The sequence below is a fragment of the Procambarus clarkii genome, chromosome 30 (assembly GCF_040958095.1).
Source record: "Procambarus clarkii isolate CNS0578487 chromosome 30, FALCON_Pclarkii_2.0, whole genome shotgun sequence".
Lineage (NCBI taxonomy): Eukaryota > Metazoa > Arthropoda > Malacostraca > Decapoda > Cambaridae > Procambarus > Procambarus clarkii.
This window is the reverse complement of record NC_091179.1, coordinates 12,194,273-12,219,272: the sequence shown is the minus strand read 5'-3', so window position 1 is coordinate 12,219,272 and position 25,000 is coordinate 12,194,273. Positions and strand designations below refer to the sequence as shown.

At 41.0% G+C, this 25,000-nt stretch overlaps 1 protein-coding gene across 1 annotated transcript in view; it reads right to left on the bottom strand.

The window, feature by feature from the left end:
* Positions 1 to 2,535: 2,535 nt before the first annotated feature.
* LOC138369907 (calphotin-like) overlaps positions 2,536 to 25,000 on the bottom strand; it is a 44,720-nt gene continuing 22,255 nt past the window's right edge. Inside the window, exons 2-4 of the mRNA XM_069333655.1 lie at positions 14,417 to 15,524; positions 13,109 to 13,229; positions 2,536 to 2,738 (exon numbers count right to left, since the gene is read on the bottom strand). Coding sequence (XP_069189756.1) covers positions 2,536 to 2,738; positions 13,109 to 13,229; positions 14,417 to 15,524 — 1,432 coding nt within the window. The remainder of the gene's footprint in view (positions 2,739 to 13,108; positions 13,230 to 14,416; positions 15,525 to 25,000) is intronic.

The following is a 25,000-nucleotide window of genomic DNA, read 5'->3' as shown; positions in this document are numbered from 1 at the left end:
GCAGTTATTCTGCAGTATATTACATCACAATATAATCTCAGAACTGCAAAACTAACTGTTTGTTAGTTAGAAATGCACTTTTTCCTGTATAGATGTCTGTAGCCCTGCGGGTATTCTATCCTTTTATTGAATAATGTGAAGTTTTATTAGCCAAATTCGTGGGCATGATTTGTATACTGTCCGCCGGACTGAGGCCTGACAGCTGAGTGGCCATCGCTTCGGATTCGTAGTCCTGAGGTTCCGGGTTCGATCCCCGGTGGAGGCGGAAACAAATGGGCAGAGTTTCTTTCACCCTGATGCCCCTGTTCACATAGCAGTAAATAGGTACCTAAGAGTTAGACAGCTATTACCGGCTGCTTCCTGGGGGATGTGTAGCAAAAAAGGAGTCCTGGTCTAGGACCGGGCCGCGGGGACGCTAAGCCCCGAAATTATCTCAAGATAACCTCAAGATAAGAAGAAGGAATAACATAAACTGTGACTGGGTGATATGTTGAGTCAACTTGGTGCCTCTGAGACCTTGTCATCACTTCAGGAATAACTGTAAGTCAACTTGTATGTCAACCTGTATGTCAACTAACAGTATCAACCTGTCATCCTTAGAAAAGAACGTCGCTTTTCGCTCGTATGCGTTACCTAAGGCCCCCCCAAAAATTGTCATAATATAAAATGGATGTGGTTGGTGAAAGTGACATACTCTCCCGTTTTCTGTTTTGGGTCCTCTGGTAAAGTTAGAAGAGGACACTTAAAATTGACCTTTTTCTTAACGTTGGGAAACGTTAGGAGGACGGACTAGTTTGTTATGATAATCAGTAATAATAATATATATATATATATATATATATATATATATATATATATATATATATATATATATATATATATATATATATATATATATATACACACATATATATATATATATATATATATATATATATATATATATATATATATATATATATATATATATATATTATCATTACCCCCATCAATCTTCTTCGGTAGGACGGATTATTTAATTAAAAAAAGCTGATTAATAATAATCGCAACAAACATTACTCTATTGGAATATCGCTGATATTTGATTCGGTGAATGATTTCCCCCTAATGAGCTCAGGGAGATTATTATTTTCCATGTTCAATACATATTAACATTAACTCGACTAACTAGTAACTTTAACTCGTTTTCTCACTGATAAAATGGGCTATGACAGGCAGAGAAAGCTGCCGAGAGCTGTGTAATATTAACCATTAACCCCATTAACTGTCTCTGTTATAATAGCAGGACCTCAAATATAATATAACAGTTCCATATTGGTTTTAATGTCATTGTGTTTCGATTTAGCAATTTCGGCCCAAATAACTGAATAAAAAAAGTTAATTTGTTGCTCTCTGTTTAATTACACAAATTATCTCGTCAAAGTTAAAAATATATAAATTCAACATTTTCACGCGTCTGACTGATTTCAAATTGACAAAAGCTGTTTAATGATTACATTTATTTGTTAATTAATGTTTATGTGTATTGGCCAATCATCATCATTATTATTATTATTCCATTTTCGACCTAATTAATCTCCTAGAAATACAAGAGCAATATGTTTGTAAACAATTAAATCACAAGAACAGCGAAATAACTGGGACAACTAGCTTGTTGTGATAGGATGAAGTAAGACTTACAGCTGCATACTAGTTTACCGTAACTAAGCTATACGTATAGTATTGGTAGTAGTAGTAGTAGTAGTAGTAGTAGTAGTAGTAGTAGTAGTAGTAGTAGTAGTAGTAGTAGTAGTAGTTGGGAAAGGGAGGAAAGTAGGCGGGGGGGGGGGGGGGAAGAACTAACCTACCGTTACAGGCTGAGGGGGAACTATCTATAGTTACAGGCTGAGGCAGGACTAGATATAGTTACAGGTTGAGGAAGGACTAGCTATAGTTACAGGCTGAGGAAGGACTAGATATAGTTACAGGTTGAGGAAGGACTAGCTGTAGTTACAGGTTGAGGAAGGACTAGCTATAGTTACAGGCTGAGGGAGAACTAGCTATAGTTACAGACTGAGGAAGAACTAGCTATAGTTACAAGCTGAGGAAACACTCACTATAGATACAGGCTGAGGATGGACCAGGGAAAGGGATTAGGACCAGAAACCACAGAGAACGGACGAGAGACACAGATGAACCAGAAAGATGTCGCGAAAACATTTCAAGGCAAGAGACGTAAGGTAAAGACATAAATTAGAAGAGATTGCAGACGAAAATTGAACAAACAGCTTCATAAGAAAGTATGAAGGATATAATGGAGGAAAGTGAATAACTAATTGGCAGATAAATAGAAAGGAGGGAGGGGGTAGATGGGGGCTTAGGAACTGATACTCAGCCGTGAGAGCGAATCTAGGAGAGTATGGGTAAGTATGGGTAAGTTAATTATTTACATTACGCCCACACGTACATCCTGGCTGACGCAATATTTGATTGGTTATGCTCACTAAACGTTAGTTCGTCAGACATCATTATTCCCAGATCCTTTAAATGCTGCTTTCATTCAATGGGGATATTTGATTGTGTTTTGTACCCAGTATTATGTTTAAGGTTCTCATTTTTACCGTGCCTGAGTACCTGGAATTTATCATTGTTAAACATCAAGTTATTTTCTGCTGCCCAGTCGAAAACTTGATTAATAACTGCTTGTAGTTTTTCAATGTCTTCCGCATTGGTAATTGTCATGTCTATTTTTGTAGCATCTGCAAAAAATGATACGAAGCTGTGACTTGTATTTTTGTCTATATCTGATATGGGAATAAGGAAAAGCAGTGGTGCAAGTACTGTACCCTGAGGAACAGAGCTTTTAATTGCGTTTGGACTCGATTTTATTTAGTTGTTACTCTTTGTGTTCTGTTCGACAGAAAACTGAGTATCCAGCGTCCTACTAAACCAGTTATCCCCATTGACCTTATTTTGTGTGTTATCACTCCATGGTCACATTTATCGAATGCTCTTTGCGAAGTCCGTGTATACCATATCTGCATTCTGTTTTTCTTCTAATACCTCAGTGATTTTGTCGTAGTGATCAAGTAGCTGTGAGAGACATGATCTTCCCATTCTAAATCCATATTGGCTTGGGTTGTGGAGGTCATTGATTTCCATAAAACTAGTGACCTGACTCCTGATCACTCTCTCAAATACTTTTATTATGTGGGACGTTAGTAAAACTGGTTTATAATTCTTTGTCAATGCTTTGCTCCCTCCCTTGTGTAAAGGGGCTATGTCTGCTGATTTAAGCGGCTCTGGTATCTCCCCCGTGTTCAAGCTTTTCCTCCACACTATACTGAGTGCCTGTGCAACTGGCACGTTGCATTCCATTATAAATATTGAGTTCCATGAGTCTGTACCCGGGGCTGAGTGCATGGGCATGTTGTCAATTTCTCTTTCAAAATTTGCCACGCTCGTGTTGATATCAGTTATATTTTCATGGGTTTGGATATCACGCATAAAGCAGTTTATGGATCTTCCACTTTCATGCTGTTTATTGGAGTACTAAACATGTCCTCATACTGTTTTTTCTTTAGGATTTCACTAATTTATTTGCTATCCTCAATGTATGAACCTTCACTCGTACGAATAGGTCCAACACTGACAGTGGTTTTGGCTTTTGATTTAGCATATTTGAAGAAATATTTTTGGGTTTTTCTTTATTTCTTGTAATGCTTTCTGTGTTATTTGCATTTCTTCAGGCTGATATGAATGCTTCAGTCAGTGCTAAATTTCTTCAATCTCCCTATTTAAACTATTCCTTCTTTGTAGGCAAAGCAACAAAGGTAACCCCACAGCAACACCCTCTCCTCCCCCTCCCCTCCACATCAACCCCCCTCCCCCCTCTCCACATCAACAAACCCCCCCCCCCCACTCCACATCAATACCCACAATGCAACACACCCCCCACAGCAAACACCACATCTCAACACCCAAATACTAACACCCCCCTCCTTCCCTTACCCCATTCTCCATCACCAACACACACATTACCCATTCTCCCTCACCAACACACACATTACCCATTCTCCCTCACCAACACACACATTACCCATTCTCCCTCACCAACACACACATTACCCATTCTCCATCACCAACACACACATTACCCATTCTCCATCACCAACACAGACATCACCCATTCTCCCTCACCAACACACACATTACCCATTCTCCATCACCAACACACACATCACCCATTCTCCCTCACCAACACACACATTACCCATTCTCCATCACCAACACCCATTACACATTCTCCATCACCAACACACACATTACCCATTCTCCCTCACCAACACACACATTACCCAGTCTCCCTCACCAACACACACATTACCCATTCTCCCTCACCAACACACACATTACCCATTCTCCCTCACCAACACACACATTACCCATTCTCCCTCACCAACACACACATTACCCATTCTCCATCACCAACACACACATTACCCAGTCTCCCTCACCAACACACACATTACCCATTCTCCCTCACCAACACAAACATTACCCATTCTCCATCACCAACACACACATTACCCATTCTCCATCACCAACACACACATTACCCATTCTCCATCACCAACACACACATTACCCATTCTCCCTCACCAACACACACATTACCCATTCTCCATCACCAACACACACATTACCCAGTCTCCCTCACCAACACACACATTACCCATTCTCCATCACCAACACACACATTACCCATTCTCCATCACCAACACACACATTACCCATTCTCCATCACCAACACACACATCACCCATTCTCCCTCACCAACACACACATTACCCATTCTCCATCGCCAACCCCATTACACATTCTCCATCACCAACACACACATTACCCATTCTCCCTCACCAACACACACATTACCCAGTCTCCCTCACCAACACACACATTACCCATTCTCCCTCACCAACACACACATTACCCAGTCTCCCTCACCAACACACACATTACCCATTCTCCATCACCAACACACACATTACCCATTCTCCATCACCAACACACACATTACCCATTCTCCATCACCAACACCCATTACACATTCTCCATCACCAACACACACATTACCCATTCTCCATCACCAACACACACATTACCCATTCTCCCTCACCAACACACACATTACCCATTCTCCATCACCAACACACACATTACCCATTCTCCATCACCAACACACACATTACCCATTCTCCATCACCAACACACACATCACCCATTCTCCCTCACCAACACACACATTACCCATTCTCCATCACCAACACCCATTACACATTCTCCATCACCAACACACACATTACCCATTCTCCCTCACCAACACACACATTACCCATTCTCCATCACCAACACACACATTACCCATTCTCCATCACCAACACACACATTACCCATTCTCCCTCACCAACACACACATTACCCATTCTCCATCACCAACACACACATTACCCAGTCTCCCTCACCAACACACACATTACCCATTCTCCCTCACCAACACACACATTACCCATTCTCCCTCACCAACACACACATTACCCAGTCTCCCTCACCAACACACACATTACCCATTCTCCATCACCAACACACACATTACCCATTCTCCATCACCAACACACACATTACCCAGTCTCCATCACCAACACACACATTACCCATTCTCCCTCACCAACACACACATTACCCATCCTCCATCACCAACACACACATTACCCATTCTCCCTCACCAACACACACATTACCCAGTCTCCCTCACCAACACACACATTACCCATTCTCCATCACCAACACACACATTACCCATTCTCCATCACCAACACACACATTACCCATTCTCCATCACCAACACCCATTACACATTCTCCATCACCAACACACACATTACCCATTCTCCATCACCAACACACACATTACCCAGTCTCCCTCACCAACACACCCATTACCCATTCTCCCTCACCAACACACACATTACCCATTCTCCCTCACCAACACACACATTACCCATTCTCCCTCACCAACACACACATTACCCATTCTCCATCACCAACACACACATTACCCATTCTCCATCACCAACACAACATTTAAATGAACCCATAACAAAAATAATATATCCGCCTCGCATTCATATTTGAGCAATATATCATAAATAGAGAGTATACCGTGGTTATGAATATACAGAGTGCTGTAATTAATTTCACGGGGTAAACTAGTTCGGCTTTGTCGAATGAAAATATTACAGCAGATTGCTAGTAATTCGACATTTGTGTTATATTGGAGTTTTTACTGAGGGAGACACCGGTATGTGTCGGGTGGAGGGGGGGGGGTGATGCTCAGTGTGGGGGTTGTGTACTCCCATTTGTGCCTGCAGAGTCGAGGTTTAGCTCTTGGACCCCGCTTTTTCTTGTCGTTGATTGTCTAATGCATTGACTCCTGGCCTATTTAGCTATTATACATGTTTTTATGAATGGAGATAGCCTTTACAATCTGCTCCTTTAGGTCATTCCATTTAGTCACTATCCTAACACGGAAAGAAAAGTTTTTTCTAACAACTCATTGACACATCTGAGTCTCAAGCTTCCATCCGTGCCCCCTTGTTCTATTGTTATTCTTTGTAAACATTTCCTCTGTTTCCACCTTTGCAATCCCACTAGGTATTTTATGCGTCTGTATCATGTCTCCCCTCTCCTTCCTCCTTTCTAACGTCGTCACGTTTAGCTTTTTCAGTCTGTCTTCGTACTTCATCCCTCGCAGCTCTGGGACCAGTCTCGTTGCAAATTTGAGCACCTTTTCGAGCTACCTTATGTGTGTTTTTTAAGATAGGGGTTCCACGATGGGACAGCATACTCTAAGAATGTCGAATGACTTTCATACTCATGAATGTCATACTCTAAGACTGGCCTCACATACAGTGATCCAAGAGCCTCTTTATTCAAGTTTCTGAAGGATGTTCTGACTTTTGCCAGAGTAGAGTATGAGGATGACGTTATTCTATTTATATGAGCCTTTGGAGTTAGGTTTGGTGTTATGTCCATGCTCAGAACGTTTTCTCTATACCTTATAGGTAGATAGTTTCCCCTTCATCGTGTATTGGCCTTTCGGTCTCCTAGTGGCTCCTGTTCCCACTTCCATCACCTTGCATTTGCTAGTGTTGAACTCTAGCAGCCATTTCTCGGGCCATCTATGCAACCTGTTCAACTCATCCTGGTGAATCTTACAATCCTCATCTGTTTCAACCCTCCTCATTAGTTTTGCATCATCTGCAAACATCGACATAAAAGACTACTCCTGCAGTCAAGTCACTTATATAAATGAGGAATAGAATGGGTTCCAGCATAGATCCTTGAGGCCAGTCGGACAGTCGCCAGTCGGACTCTTCGCCCCCTCACTATCACTCTGACACTTGTCTGTCAGGTCGACTGACAGGTGTCTGACACCTGCCTCGTAAGTTTGTATAGTAGCCTTCTGGGTGGTACTGTATCAAAGGCTTTTTGGCAGTCCAGAAATATGCAATCTGCCCATCTTTCTCTTGTTTGCCTTATTTTCGTTACCATATCATAAAACTCCAGGAGATTCGTCAGGCATGATTTCCCTTCTTTAAAACCATGTTGTTGTTTACTTACAAACTGAATTCTTTCTAGATGTGCAACTAGTCTTAACCTTATAATTCTTTTAAGTAGTTTGCCAGGGATGTTTGTGAGCGACACTGGTCTGTAGTTTAATGCCTCTTCTCTATCTTCTTTCTTGTAGATTGGCACCACATTTGCCTTCCAGCAACTGGGCAATTCCCTCAGTGTAAGTGACTCGTTATAGATTAGTGCTAGAGGTATACTGAGGGCCTGGGCTGCTTGTTTTAACAGCCATGGTAATACTCTATCTGGCCCGGTAGCTTTAATTACATCCAGTGATGCTAGCTGTATTTTACTTCCTCTGTTGTTACCTCAATATTTAGTACTTTCTCATCAGGGCTACTTCCTCCTCTAGCTCTGGGAGGTGTTCAGGCTCAGTAGTGAACACTCCATGGAAGTTGGCATTGAGCTTCTCAGAAATTTCTTTATCGTTTTCTGTAAACAAGCCTCCCCTTTTTCGTAACTTGGTCACTTGGTCATTCACTGTCATTTTCCTTCTTATATGGCTATATAGGAGTATCGGTTGGCTCTTTGCTTTGGAAGCAATATAATTTTCATAGTTTCTTTCTGTCAATCTTCTTATGTTTATGTAATTATTTCTGGCCCTTTTGTATCTATTCCGGTTTACCATTGTCCTTTGCCTTCTGTATTTCCTCTACTCCCTCCTGCTTTAGGCTTTGCTTCCTGGCACTGTCTATTGAACAACGGGTTATTGTATGTTTTCCTACTTGTCACCCTTAATGGTGGTACGAATCTCTCCTCTGCCTCTTTACACCTCAGTTTTATTGGTCCATCATTTCCTGGACCGTCTTCCCTCTAAGTTCCTTCTCCTATTGTACACTTCCCAGATACTCTCTTCCTTTGATGTGTGTGTGTGTGTGTGTGTGTGTGGTGTGTGTGTGTCTGTGTGGTGTGTGTGTGTGTGTGTGTGTGTGTATGTGTGTGTGTGTGTGTGTGTGTGTGTGTGTGTGTGTGTGTGTGTGTGTGTGTGTGTGTGTGTGTGTGTGTGTGTGTGTGTGTGTGTGTGTGTGTGTATTTTACGAGGTTACAATTTTCTACATCATATTTTGTAATTGTTATATTTTTTAAATGTATTTTATTAATACATTGTATTTACAAATTTGTAAATGGAACTTTCTATTGTTTTCTGTCATACAGGACAGAGATGGACGCATAAGATGGAACTAAACAAAAAAATGCTAAGAATATTTATGGCTAATTGTCAGAAAATTCATCCATGTACCGGACTTAATGAAATAGTTCCATAGTTCATTGTACATTACGCCGCTTTGACACTCAAATTACACAGCGTTCAAGTAAGTGATTTAAAGGTTCGTCAAAGAGATGACAGATAGAAGTGCCGAACCAACCGGGCTATGGTGGATATGTGGGTCTGCGGGCCGCTCCAAGCAACAGCTTGGTGGACCAAGCTCTCACGAGTCAAGCCTGGCTTCAGGCCATGCTTGGGGAGTAGAAGAACTCCCAGAACCCCATCAAGCAGGTATTAAATGGGCTATTAGTACTAGCCTCAGTAACTTACAAGTTGTTCCATCAATTACTTACAAGATCACATTGCCTGGTGCGATAGTGTTGCGCTAAGCATACCTGTTATTACGCAAGTTATAATAGTTTTAAATACTGTAACTCTCAAACGTCTTTTGAGGCATTTCTTAATGCTTCTACATCTGAAGTAATCATGTTAGTTTGCATGGATTAATAACCGCCTTAGATCATCCAAAGTCACGGCTCATACTTACTTTCTTGCAAGCCTCATTGGCCAATCGATATATATATATATATATATATATATATATATATATATATATATATATATATATATATATATATATATATATATATATATATATATATATGTATATATACATTCCTGCTTCCCAGCTCCAACATGGTATGGAACCAACGGAAATGTTACAGATATTCTTTCCCAATCCTTCCAGCCTCACACACCCACACCATGATAAATAAAATTATAATTTTAAATACATCTCCTCAACTTTATTCAACTTTTCGAAAGTAGAAAGTTATTAGTTTCATAGGTCGTTTAAGTCCCCAGCCGCCGACACCCTAAGTTTAAAACGAAAAAAAACATTATTTAAAGGTTTATGTATATATTTATATATATATATGTATATATATATATATATATATATATATATATATATATATATATTATATAGGCTTATATATATATATATATATATATATATATATATATATATATATATATATATATATATATATATATATATATATATATATATATATATCGTCAATTAAACATAATTGAATCAGAATGGAAACGAAAATAAAACAGATCATTGTTCCTCTGCATTAAAAATAATTCTCTGACCGCATTGCATTTGACATAAAAATAGTAATTAAATCCTCGGTTCCTGCAAAATACTTTGAAAAATAAAATTGTAAAGAATCGAGTGCATGTGATTTATAAAAAAAATATAAAAAATTAATAATATCAGTTTTGTACCTGAAGACCTATGCAAAAAGTTGTTTTTGTATTAAACTAATTAATTTTCGAAAATTATACAATAAAAGTAAAATTAATTATTCTAGGCATTATATTCCGAACTAGAGTCAGCTGATGGTAATATTAATGGGCCTAGAACGACATGGGTGGTGCTAGAACCCACAACCCTGGTGCTAGAACCCCCAACCCTGGTGCTAGAACCCCCAATCCTGGTGCTAGAACCCCCAACCCTGGTGCTAGAACCCCCCAACCCTGGTGCTAGAACCCCCAACCCTGGTGCTAGAACCCCCAACCCTGGTACTAGAACCCCCAACCCTGGTGCTAGAACCCCCAACCCTGGTGCTAGAACCCCCAACCCTGGTGCTAGAACCCCCAACCCTGGTGCTAGAACCCCCAACCCCTGGTGCTAGAACCCCAACCTTGGTGCTAGAACCCCCAACCCTGGTGCTAGAACCCCCAACCCTGGTGCTAGAATCCCCAACCCTGGTGCTATAACCCCCAACCCTGGTGCTAGAACCCCCCAACCTTGGTGCTAGGATCCCCAACCCTGGTGCTAGGACCCACAACCTGGTGCTAGAACCCCCAACCCTGGTGCTAGAACCCCCAACCCTGGTGCTAGAACCCCCAACCCTGGTGCTAGAATCCCCAACCCTGGTGCTATTACCCCCAACCCTGGTGCTAGAACCCCCAACCCTGGTGCTAGAACCCCCAACCCCTGGTGCTAGAACCCCCAACCCTGGTGCTAGAACCCCCAACCCCTGGTGCTAGAACCCCAACCTTGGTGCTAGAACCCCCAACCCTGGTGCTAGAACCCCCAACCCTGGTGCTAGGACCCCCCAACCCTGGTGCTAGGACCCACAACCTGGTGCTAGAACCCCCAACCCTGGTGCTAGAACCCCCAACCCTGGTGCTAGAACCCCCAACCCTGGTGCTAGAATCCCCAACCCTGGTGCTATAACCCCCAACCCTGGTGCTAGAACCCCCCAACCTTGGTGCTAGGATCCCCAACCCTGGTGCTAGAACCCCCAACCCTGGTGCTAGAACCCCCAACCCTGGTGCTAGAACCCCCCAACCTTGGTACTAGAACCCCCCCGAACCCTGGTGCTAGAACTCCCCAACCCAGGTGCTAGAACCCCAACCCTGGTGCTAGAACCCCCAACCCTGGTGCTAGAACCCCCAACCCTGGTGCTAGGACCCACAACCTGATGCTAGAACCCCCCAACCCTGGTGCTAGAACCCCCAACACTGGTGCTAGAACCCCCAACCCTGGTGCTAGAACCCCCAGCAATGGTGCTAGAACCCCCCAACCCTGGTGCTAGAACCCCCAACCCTGGTACTAGAACCCCCAACCCTGGTGCTAGAACCCCCAACCCTGGTGCTAGAACCCCCAACCCTGGTGCTAGGACCCACAACCTGGTGCTAGAACCCCCAACCCTGGTGCTAGAACCCCCAACACTGGTGCTAGAACCCCCAACCCTGGTGCTAGAACCCCCAGCAATGGTGCTAGAACCCCCCAACCCTGGTGCTAGAACCCCCAACCCTGGTACTAGAACCCCCAACCCTGGTACTAGAACCCCCAACCCTGGTGCTAGAACCCCCAACCCTGGTGCTAGAACCCCCAACCCTGGTGCTAAAACCCCCAACCCTGGTGCTAGAACCCCCCAACCCTGGTGCTAGAACCCCCCAACCCTGGTGCTAGAACCCCCCAACCCTGGTGCTAAAACCCCTCTAGCTAGATCCTCTTTTCCCCACCTTCACATTTTACTAGGGACGAGAACCCGCTAAAGGAAATCGATTACCTTGCACTTAGAGTCTTGTCCCCCTCAAGGAAGACGTCGGCTTTCACACGTACCTGAGAATGAACATAATACAAACAGGTTAATTGGCCAGTTGCTTAAGTAATTACGCTGAGGCTTTCGCCCTCTCTCTCTCTGAGGAACCAAAAGGTTATGTTAGTTTGTAAACAAAACAAAAACAAATGGTAGACAAATTTGTGGATATTGAATTTTTTGTGTGTGTTTTACTTTTGATGTTTTTTATATACTTTTGAGTATATAGGACATGCAGAATGTTCAGCCACTAAGTTGATGCTCGAAATTGATTATATATATCTCTATCATTATAATAGAGATACTATATAATCAATTTATTATATTATCAATAGGCTTAGAAGATTTAGCCTGGAGGCTAAATCAGTAATTGGCTGTGACAACGTGTCTTGTTAAAATACACATGAACTGAAAATAATTTTTCTTTCTCTCTCTCTCTCTCTCTCTCTCTCTCTCTCTCTCTCTCTCTCTCTCTCTCTCTCTCTCTCTCTCTCTCTCTCTCTCTCTCTCTCTCTCTCTCTCTCTCTCTCTCTCTCTCTCTGTCTCTCTCTGTCTCTCTCTCTCTGTCTCTCTCTCTGTCTCTGTCTCTGTCTCTCTCTCTCTCTCTCTCTCTCTCTCTCTCTCTCTCTCTCTCTCTCTCTCTCTCTCTCTCTCTCTCTCTCTCTCTCTCTCTCTCTCTCTCTCTCTCTCTCTCTCTCTCTCTGTCTCTCTCTCTCTCTCTTTCTGTCTCTCTCTCTCTCTGTCTCTCTCTCTCTCTCTCTCTCTCTCTCTCTCTCTCTCTCTCTCTCTCTCTCTCTCTCTCTCTCTCTCTCTCTCTCTCTCTCTCTCTCTCTCTCTCTCTCTCTCTCCTCTCACTCTCAGTAACTCAACAGTGTGAGAAAAAATTGACCAAGCTCCTTTAATCGATTCACTATGCCTTAACATGGGCAGGATAATTAACTAAATTAATTGTCATGGGTATTAACTGCTGTATTCCTCGATACATCGACACAGCAGTACAGCACCACCACCACAGCAATAACAGCAAATAAAATATAATCCACATCAAATTGCCTATCAACAGATATTGCTATCATAAAACAGTTACATTAGACCACTGTAATTACCACCACCATAATCATCATCGTTAACATCACCTTCACCAACAGCGTCATTACCGTTAATCACACCACAAGGAGGAGACATGATCCCAACATTCAAGATGCTGAGGCAAGATGGACAATCTCCCTAAATTAAGAGAAAATAAGACAAGAGGACATATATTAGTGGCAGCTTGTGAAAGAAATGAGACGATCATTGTATTCAGATCATTGCACGGATGATCAACAGGTTGAATGCATTGAGAGAAGCTGTGGAAGCCACCTCCATCCAATGAACAAATCCACAAGGGCCGTGACGAGGATTCGAACCTGCGTCCGGGGGCATCCCAGTCACCTCCATCCACATCCTTGAGGTCAGATTCGTGAGAGAGAGGTTGCAAACGTCAGGATTGATCAATGATAATGCAACAGAGACATAAGGAATAGTTTTGGACACAGTGCGCTAGGTTTTACTTCCTCCGTAGTCACTGGTAGACAAGAACTACTATCATCAGCAACAGAACAACCACAATACTACCACACTAACGATCATAAGGATATAACCACCACCAGATCTTCTATAAACTGCAAAGTACCACCACCAACACCAACCTACCACAGCTCTACCACTATCCTCTCTAACATAACATAACCCTATCACCATCTACCACAACTCTACCACTATCCCCTCTAACATACCATAACACAACCACCACTAACAGTATCATCCATAGCACGACCAAAACACCACCACCACCTGCCACCATCTACCACCACCTATCACCACCTATCACCACCCACCACCACCTATCTCCACCACCACCTACCACAACCACCCACTACCACCACCTACCCCCACTACCACCACGCACCACCACCTACCACCACCACTCACCACCACCTACCACCACCTACCACCACCACCACCACCACCATCCATCACCACCACCTACCACCACCACCCACTACCACTACCCACCACCACCACCACTCACCACCACCACCTACCACCACCACCACCCACCCTCCACCCACCACCTCCACCCACCACCTACGACCTACCACCACCACCAACCACCACCTACCACCTACCACCACTCACCAACCACCACCCACCACCTACCACCACCATGAAACACAGCAACATTCCCTACAACAAAACCATCACCATCGACAAAAACACCATCAACTTCAGCCGACAACACCATCAGACGCCCCAACGGTGACAACAACGACAACGGCAGCTGAACGACACTGGCCATGATAACAGGAACGGGCGACATTACTTACAGGAAGGCGGCTGGAACAGCAACAGTAGGAGGGAGGAATACAAACAGAATCAGCGGCAACAGGGGCCTTAACATTAGCTGGAACAACAATGGGAACAACAGTGGAAACAATAGCTGGAACAATAGTTGGAACAATAACAGGAACAATAGTTGGAACAATAACAGGAACACAAACAGGAACAATAGCAGGAACAATAGCAGGAACAATAGCAGGAACAATAGCAGGAACAATAACATGAACAATAACAGGAACAATAGCTGGAACAATAACAGGAACAATAGCTGGAACAATAACAGGAACAATAACAGGAACAACAGTGGGAACAATAGCTGGAACAATAACATGAACAATAACAGGAACAATAGCTGGAACAATAACAGGAACAACAGTGGGAACAATAGCTGGAACAATAACAGGAACAATAACATGAACAATAACAGGAACAATAACAGGAACAATAGCTGGAACAATAACAGGAACAATAGCTGGAACAATAACAGGAACAATAGCTGGAACAATAACAGGAACAATAGCTGGAACAATAACAGGAACAATAGCTGGAACAATAACAGGAACAATAGCTGGAACAATAACAGGAACAATAACAGGAACAATAACATGAACAATAACAGGAACAATAACAGGAACAATAACATGAACAATAACATGAACAATAACAGGAACAATAACGTGAACAATAATAGGAACAATAACATGAACAATAGCAGGAACAATAACAGGAACAATAGCTGGAACAATAACAGGAACAATAGCTGGAACAATAACAGAAACAATAACAGGAACAACAGTGGGAACAATAGCTGGAACAATAACAGGAACAATAGCAGGAACAATAACAGGAACAATAACAGGAACAATAACAGGAACAATAACAGGAACAATAACATGAACAATAGCTGGAACAATAACAGGAACAACAGTGGGAACAATAGCTGGAACAATAACAGGAACAATGACATGAACAATAACAGGAACAATAACAGAAACAATAACAGGAACAATAACAGGAACAATAACATGAACAATAACAGGAACAATAACAGGAACAATAACAGGAATAATAACAGAAACTCTAGCAGGAACAATAACATGAACAATAACAGGAACAATAACAGGAACAATAACAGGAACTCTAGAAGGAACAAACAGACAAAAGCTAAACTGCTAAAGCATAAAGAAAACCTGAACCAACAACAGCAGCACCAACAACAGTAAGGTCATAAACAATAACAGCGGAAGCAGCAATAACAGTAGCAACAGTAACAACAGCAGGAGTTGCAAGGGAACGACTATATAAACAAAAGCAACAGCAACAACAACAGCAGCGGAGGAAGCAAGAGAATCAGCAAAAAGTAGCACACACACACACACACACACACACACACACACACACACACACACACACACACACACACACACACACACACACACACACACACACACACACACATACACACATACACACACACACATACACACACACACACACACACACACACACACACACACACACACACACACACACACACACACACACACACACACACACACACACACACACACACATGTGAACTATTTCACCGCACACAATTTGTCAACAATTTAATATTTAGGAAAATTGGGTTTGTGAAGCAGCTATAGGATATTAAATAGGAGTGACCTCTGAGTAGCAGAAACACCTGTGGATGGTAAGTGGGAGCAGGTGGACTCTAAGAGTTACCTGGGAACAATTAACGTGACACTCTGCACAAAAACCTGGCTCGATTTACCTGTCTTTCACACATCTTTCACGTCTCTTTCCTCTCCCACGCAGACTCCATCAATCTCCTCCCCTGTTTGTTGATATTTATTGTTTTAAATTCAGCTACTCGGAACAAAATGTTGCAAAGTAGCACGGGCTATGGTGATCCCGTAGTGGAGTTATCAGGCACAGGAGCGGGGATGTGACTCTATGCATTCTCCCACCTAGTCCCTCTCATCCCTACTCCCACTACCCTCTCTAGCCACCATCCTCCAAATTGGCCACCTTGCTAACTATCTTAACTTCCCGTATTCAATGACTTAAGCCACCAGATGGAACTGCTTACATTCGGGCTAATAAAGACACACTTCTTGATAGCATCTTACTCTCTATACACCAACTTTTTCTTTTCTTTTGCGAACTTCTTGAGGAAATATCCTTAAGCTGTATACTCTTTGTTCCGACATCCAGGGAGGAATTCTTTGCCCAAGTAATACTCGGCATCGCGGCGGGAGATGTATCGGGTTTTCGATGAAACTTTAAATTGCTCTCCCTGGAAGCATAATATCGTTGAGGAGCTTCCTCGACCATTTTGTATATGTACATATATATATATATATATATATATATATATATATATATATATATATATATATATATATATATATATATATATATATATATATGTGTGTGTGTGTATATGCAGGGGATAATCTTACGCTTATCCCCTGCAAAGCAGTAGATTCTGCCTGTTCCTTACCACCTCCATACCAGTATGCTCAAACATCAACCATCAAGACGTTTGTTATACTAACGGTTCCTCCTCACGACTTAGGAAATGTAGATGTTTATCTCTCAGAATGTTTGGTAATATGTTTATTGTTTGTGATGTGTGTCTGTGTATGTATTAACACGATGTACTGAACGGGGTGAGAATAGCTTGAGCTACCTCATCCCTTTGTGTGTATTTTACCTCAATAAACTTATTTCAGTTTCAATTTCCTTAAGACTTTGATTCAGGCCAATGTGACGTCTCAGCCCGTATAAAAGGACTTGCAAGCGTCCAGGGGAGCAGATTACCCTTCTAATGCTCATTGCTTCCGCATCTATGCTCGTTAACTGGTGACGGTAGACGCTCGTAGCATTTTGTATAAAGTATTACCTTCACGTGAACAAATCCACAAAGGCCGTGACGATCATTCGAACTTACGTCCGAGAGCGTCCCAGACGATGCTTTAATCGACTGAGCTACGACATGTTATAAGAATTGCAACCAGAAATTCTACTGAATTTACTTGGATCCTGCAGCCTCTCCGAGACACAAAGTAGGAGTTTACACAATTCCCTCATGCACTCGAGCTATGTCAATAGGCCCTTCGACCTCTTCGCCCTTTGGGATGCTCTTGGACGTAGGTTCGAATCCTCGTCACGGCCCTTGTGGATTTGTTCATTTGATACATCACGCTATTGTGATTTCTGTGTATTACCGTCACGTTTGTTATTAACATTAGCACATGTGCATATTTTTCTTTTGATCGTGTTTAAGCCAAGTGGTCAAGGGAATTTATTTTCGTTAATTCTTACTTATCATTTTGTGCAACATTAAAGTCATTTTTGTTATATTAAATGTTTAAAGTTTTTATTCTCTTGTTCTTTACCTGCAGCTTCCACACCGTAAAGATACCAGCAGATATATTTTTTATTTTATTTTGTTTTCTCTTTTTTGATTTAATGTGCGTTTGGTACAACACCTGCCAGGATGGTACTGCTCTATTCCAGATCACGTCACAGTATATATATATATATATATATATATATATATATATATATATATATATATATATATATATATATATATATATATATATATATATATATATATATATATATATATATATGTGCCCATACTTGCTTAAACCACAAGTGAAGATTAACAATCTTTGGACAACACCCACCAGTGGGCCTCGAACCCAGAAAGCACAACTACCTTCCAGTAGCTGCCATAACTAGTACGCCTTAACCCACTACACCATCAGACCCTTAAAAGAAGTAGAGACTTCGAGGTATATATACATCTCAAATATCCCCACTTCCCAAGGGCACTAGACAAGCGAGAGGTTACTATACGTTTTTCATCAAGCCACTGTTAATGTGGGAGAACTCGTGTCCATGCTATAAGCCCCAATATAAGGGATATTTGAGGTGTATATATACCTCAAAGTCTCTACTTCTTTTAAGGGTCTGATGGTGTAGTGGGTTAAGGCGTACTAGTTATGGCAGCTACTGGAAGGTAGTTGTGCTTTCTGGGTTCGAGGCCCACTGGTGGGTGTTGTCCAAAGATTTTTAATATATATATAAATATATATATATATATATATATATATATATATATATATATATATATATATATATATATATATAAATATATATATTCATTAGATTAGAAGTCAAACTTTTAAAACTGTATATAATAAGACGCCTACCCAAACAGCATCATGGAACTCTCCTACAAAAGACGTGGGGAAAATTTAAAATTCTGATTCGGAAAGCCTTCTTTAACTTTCTTTTTTAAATAGCAAAGTAGAAAAACATCGCTTTATATCGCCCCTTTTTTTCCCGCGCGTGAATTCAAATTGAAATGCAAATACTGTATATGTTCCCTCCATCACAGGAGCGACTTCTCTTTGATGGCATCTCGATGGAGGGGGCAAGTATTCCTGTGATGACTTCACTTGCGTGAGTGCAACTGGTTTGTACGAGAGAGAGAGAGAGAGAGAGAGAGAGAGAGAGAGAGAGAGAGAGAGAGAGAGAGAGAGAGAGAGAGAGAGAGAGAGAGAGAGAGAGAGAGAGAGAGAGAGAGAATATATAGGAAGTATCAATGCAGATAGCGGATAATCAATCAACTTTTTTTCTATTCAACTCTTTGAACATTTGTGACTGCTCAGACATGAAGAGAATTTAATCGTAAATATTGTGAACCATCCCTCATCTACCAGCAGTCAATATATATATATATATATATATATATATATATATATATATATATATATATATATATATATATATATATATATATATATATATATATATATATATATATATATATATATATATATATATATATATATATATATATATATATATATATATATTGGTGTATACTGGCAGCAGGTTTTCATTTATACATGCTTCATTGTATATGACTGTATTTTCTGTGTTGATTATTGTTTTGTTTAGGGCTTCTATTCCCTTTTACAGCAGTCAAACGTGGTGTACGTGTACACCTGCCCCCTACGAAGGATGTAGCATTCAAAATAAGTACATAGGTATGACGTCGGCCAAACTGACGAGGCGTTTAACCTGTTATCTTCAATCAGGTGCCCCTAAAAATCGCATGAGGCAAGCCCATGACATCATCATAAGAAGAGAAATGTTGAATAAAATCACTTGTTTAGTAGACAAAACCCAAGATGTAAGATGATTACAAATTCTTGAAGCAATTCACATAAAATTAGAACAACCTACCATGAATACCCAAGTTACGGAACTATTCACTCTACCCACCATGAGAGTAAGAACAAGACCGGAACATGAAGATGCCACCATACAAGACACTGCTTAACATGCTACGCTTGCTAAACCTCATTAATCTTAGTCTGTGCTTCATCCCGTATTTTAGCCTTTTTCTTTAACGACTTACTTTTTCCCCTTTCATGCCTTATTCTTGACCAATTTGTGTAGGTCTACTTGTCTTCATCTGACCCCCTTAAGGTATAAATCTAATACGCCCTGTACTTTCCTGTCACTTGAGAATGAACCATGTAGGTTCGAAAAGCTGTGTAAATTTTATAATAAGTATATTACATTCTACAGTTATTTATTTCTTTTTCTTCACCCCGAACGAAGATAACCTTTGGAGAACTCCTCTTCCAATTAAACCAAGATGCTAGAACACTAGTCAGAGAGATAGAAGCCCGAAACAAGAAAATAATACGTACAGCCTTGATAGGCTGTGAATGGTAGTTCTTGATAGTTTGTGAGAGGTAGTTATTGATAGGCTGTGAGAGGTGTATTAGGCCTACCAGCTACCAAAGTGTTAAAAAAATAAGTTCATGTTTTTCCTTAGAAGTATTGGACCAGGAATGGAAAAGTTTTTCAATTTTCTCACAACACTGCTCAGCGCAATAGTTATAAAAATCAATCTTGAGGCAATGTAGCAAAAGGCTGTTTTTTGTTTAACCTCAAAGATAATTTCATGGCTTGCCATCACACACACACACACACGCACACATGCACACACACACACACACACACACACACACACACACACACACACACACACACACACACACACACACACACACACACACACACACACACACACACACACAAACACACACACACACACACACACACACACACACACACACACACACGTATAATAGTTCTGTACCAGCTCTGGTGCAAGTGTAGGGACCCACAGCCTCGAAGAAGAAAATAAAGAGTACTCAGAGAAGACCTTGTGGATTCTCATTGAGCACTTTAATATTTTCTTCTACTACTACTCCTATTCTTTTTTTATTAATTTTGTTTTATTTTATTAATATTAATATTAATATTTAAACTAATAAATTAATATTTATTAACAATAATTAATATAATATATATATATATAGGTATATATATATATATACATCATATATAATATATATATATATATATATATATATATATATATATATATATATATATATATATATATATATATATATATATTAAATACTTAGAAGGGATACCACCTCTGGTGCAAGTGTAGGGACCTATAGTCTCGGAGAAGAATATAAAGAGTACTCAGAGAAGACCTTGTGGATCCTCATTGAACACTTCGATATTTTCTTCTCCTACCACCCCTATATATATGTGTGTGTGTGTGTGTGTGTGTGTGTGTGTGTGTGTGTGTGTGTGTGTGTGTGTGTGTGTGTGTGTGTGTGTGTGTGGAACCGCGGTCCCACATTTCCATACAAGCGGGAATGGCTGCCTTATAATCCTGCCACTAATGCTTTCCATCCCAAGATTCGTCTATTGATATATTCCCCCCCCCCCCCCCTCCTTTTGGATGGTCAATACGGCGAAGGCCCCGTTTCGTGCTGGCCCGAGTTCGATCACCTATTATTCTAGTAGATGTGACGGGGGGGGGGACTATTATTTTTCCGGTCGTCCTATTCCAGATTGCTGTCCTAAGATCCTCCGCTCCAGGTGCTATGTAGACGTACTGCTTGAGCGCTCTCACCTGGTACTTAACTACTCTTATTGGGCCCCTCAGTGTTGCAAGGTCCACTCGCCTTCCGGGTGCACCCTCTCTACCCTTTTGCTTCTGAACCTATTCCTCTGAACCTATTTCTCGATTCAGAGCTTAATGCTTAAGGAACTGAGGATCTCCTTGATACTGTCAGTGAGCACGTACATCTCACTGTACGGACAGCGTGTACGTACGTACGTGCGAGAGGGCGTACTCTCCAGCGTTTCTCTAACCGGAAGCGTATAAGAATTATAGCCGCAAGACCCAATAAGTCTATCGAAGTCTTTGCCCATTTAGTCTTTGCGAAGGCTTACGCCTCCATTTCATTTCATCGAAAATATATTTTTGTGACTATAGGCTGCGCTGCGTATGAGAGAGAGAGAGAGAGAGAGAGAGAGAGAGAGAGAGAGAGAGAGAGAGAGAGAGAGAGAGAGAGAGAGAGAGAGAGAGAGAGAGAGAGAGAGAGAGAGAGAGAGAGAGAGAGAGAGAAGGGAAGGGGGATATAGGGGGGGGGGGGGAAGGGAGAGGAGAAGGGAGAGGGTGTGGGAGGAGAGCCCTTAGTATTAATCACAGTACCCGCATGAACATGCCACCTCCGTCCGTCAGTACACAATGTCAGCGGGAGTAACACAGGAGAGTACACAAGGGGAGTACACAAGGAAAGTACACTAGGAGAGTACCCAGGGGCCCAGGGGCACGTGTGACGTAACCCAAAGAAAAATATATCAATATATCAAGATATAAATATATATATATATATATATATATATATATATATATATATATATATATATATATATATATATATATATATATATATATATATATATATATATCCCCAGAGAGGCGTGTGGGAGAGGAGAGGTCGTGACCTCTTCAACTCTGCTCCATAATACACATCACATCTGTGAAGGGGACTTTTGACAGGTATTTCTCGTCGTCCTTTCCAGTTTCCCTTTCCACGTCCCCCTCTCACTGGACGTGTGCCTTCCACTTTCCAGATTCTCTCCAACTTTCCCACATTACGAGTCTTTATTTATTTATTTATTTATTTATTTATTTATTATTTATTTATTTATATATTTATTTATATATTTATTTATATATTTAATTTATTTATTTTGGTGGGTGACCATTGACTTGCATCTGGAATCCTTTGCAGATGTTTATTCCATCTATTTCTTTATTTATTTATTTCTTCCATTCTTCTAACCTTTTTTCCCTCCCTTCTTCCTGTCTTTCAGCTTTTTTCTAAATTTCTTCGTTTATGACTACTTCCTTCTTTCTTCTATCTTTTTCTATCTTCCTTTCGCTATCCCTCCCGTCTGTCCTTCCTCATTTCATATGATATGATGTACTTTAACTTGCGATTATCTTGCGATGATTTCGGGGCTCAGCGTCCCCGCGGCCCGGTCCTCGACCAGGCCTTCTGCTATGTACCTCCTGTATAACGAAGATAAACCCCATCTCCTGCATCTTCTTAAAAAAACAAATCAGTAAAACCCTAAACCACAGATAAAATAGAGAGGGAAGAAACTAGCAAAGGGAAAGCGCCAAGCTAATACGGCTGTATAACACGTGGAAGGGCTCAGGATAATGATCTGGGATGGGACGGAAGGGAAGGAATGGTGCCCTAACCACTTGCGTACGGTTGGGGGGATTGAACGCCGACCTGCATGCAGCAAGGCCGTCGCTCTACCGTTACAGACTTGGGAATCATCGTGTCGGAATACTTCACTTTTCAAGAAGACACTTTATTAACTTACTGTTGCAGTTGAGATCAAAGATATAGACCTGGGTATAATAGAACCACTTAATAGGAAATTGGGGGTCGTTTGCAAGATGCTAGTGCAACCTTGAGTGGATCATTGTTTGCATGGTTATGTAGGGCCTCCCCTCCTCCCCCCCTCATCCTCATGCTCCTCAGTGTATCCACCTTGAGGAGCATGTAGCCACCCTAAGGAGCATGTGTCCTCTCTAGGGAGTGAATATTCACCTTGAGGAGCATGTGTATTTTACACATGCTTTACTTGATTATAAACATAATATTAATCTTACTTATCTTGCTGTTGCTCCTCTGCGTTGATTTTATAACATATATATATATATGTATATATATATATATATATATATATATATATATATATATATATATATATATATATATATATATATATATATATATATATAAAATGGTTCGTTTGCCTGGTATCTTGCATTGCTTTTCGCATTGATTTTCGATATTTATTTTGAGTGGATAAAGTTTGTTGTTTCAACAATGCCTTCTCTTCCTTTCTTCTTCTGCTTTGTTCTCTTCTTATCTTTTTCCTGCCGCCTTTTTCCTGATATTCCTTTCCTGAGCAGCTCTCACTCCTCCTCCTCCTCCTCCTCCTGAGTGTCTTGCTGAGGAAAGTGCTAAGTGCTTTGTCTTCTGTCCCCATCCCAGCACAAGACTCACATACCAAGTGGATGGAAAAATATGTATGTATGTGTGTGTGTGTGTGCACCTACAGTTTCTGTCCTCTCCCCTCTTTCCACAGTTTCCCCCCTTTTCCATCTCTGCTATATTTCCCCTCTGCCATCACAATATCACGCCTGTCACTTCCACCGTTGTCTCCCCTCCCGTTTCCCCTCCTCCTCCTCCTCTTCCCCTCAGTAGCTGGCAATAAACACCCACGTAGACTCACTCACGCTGCGAGCAGTCCTAAACAGACTCTCAAAAAGATCTGGTAACTGTCAAATGCTTATAGTTCAATGGAGACAAGTGTTGGCATGGTAGGCCTATGCAAACAACCCGAAATTCCAGATATCACCTAAACTTATATCATAATTTTTATATATGATTGAAAATGGGGTTGAGGATTTCGAGGATTTAAAAGTCGACGAAATCAATTAATTAAAATATAAAAGGTAAATGAGCATTAGGATTTAGTTCTAAAAGTTGTAGTTTAATTTCTAGAAACTCTAAATGATATCCTTCACCTCTAACTTACGCTGGTGAGAATCCCAATAGGATTGTTCTGTACAGTCTTTGGATGTAAAGACCTTGGGAAGAATACAGAAAGATGATTTCCATATTGCTGGAAATCTTCAACCTTCCCTTTAATGAAAGACAAAGGACGTTGAGTGACAATAACGTGGGTGAAAGAGTCTGATGTCAGATGTGTGGGTCGGATATCAAGATATCAAAGACTAACAACTCCCAATTCACACTCTGTAGAAAGATGCAGAGTACGGGTTCATGGGATTAATTTACACAAATGGGTTAAAAAGTGACTGTTTAGCAACGGGGGGAGAATAAATGGTGAGAAGAATATTTCGACAGAAATGGAAAAAGAAAAAGAAAACTGTGTATTTCAAGTTGGAGAAGTTTAGAATTAGAATATACTTAGGCAAACACGAGTACTGGGACACGGCTGCAGGTGAAGTTAATAAGTTACTGAGATATATCTTAGAATCAAATTCATTGGAAAGTTTCGATTATATGAGGTGTAGTTAGTGGATGGCATAATTCATTTGTGAATAATTCTTGTGTCTTTTTACGTAATATATCATTTATTTTCTCCAT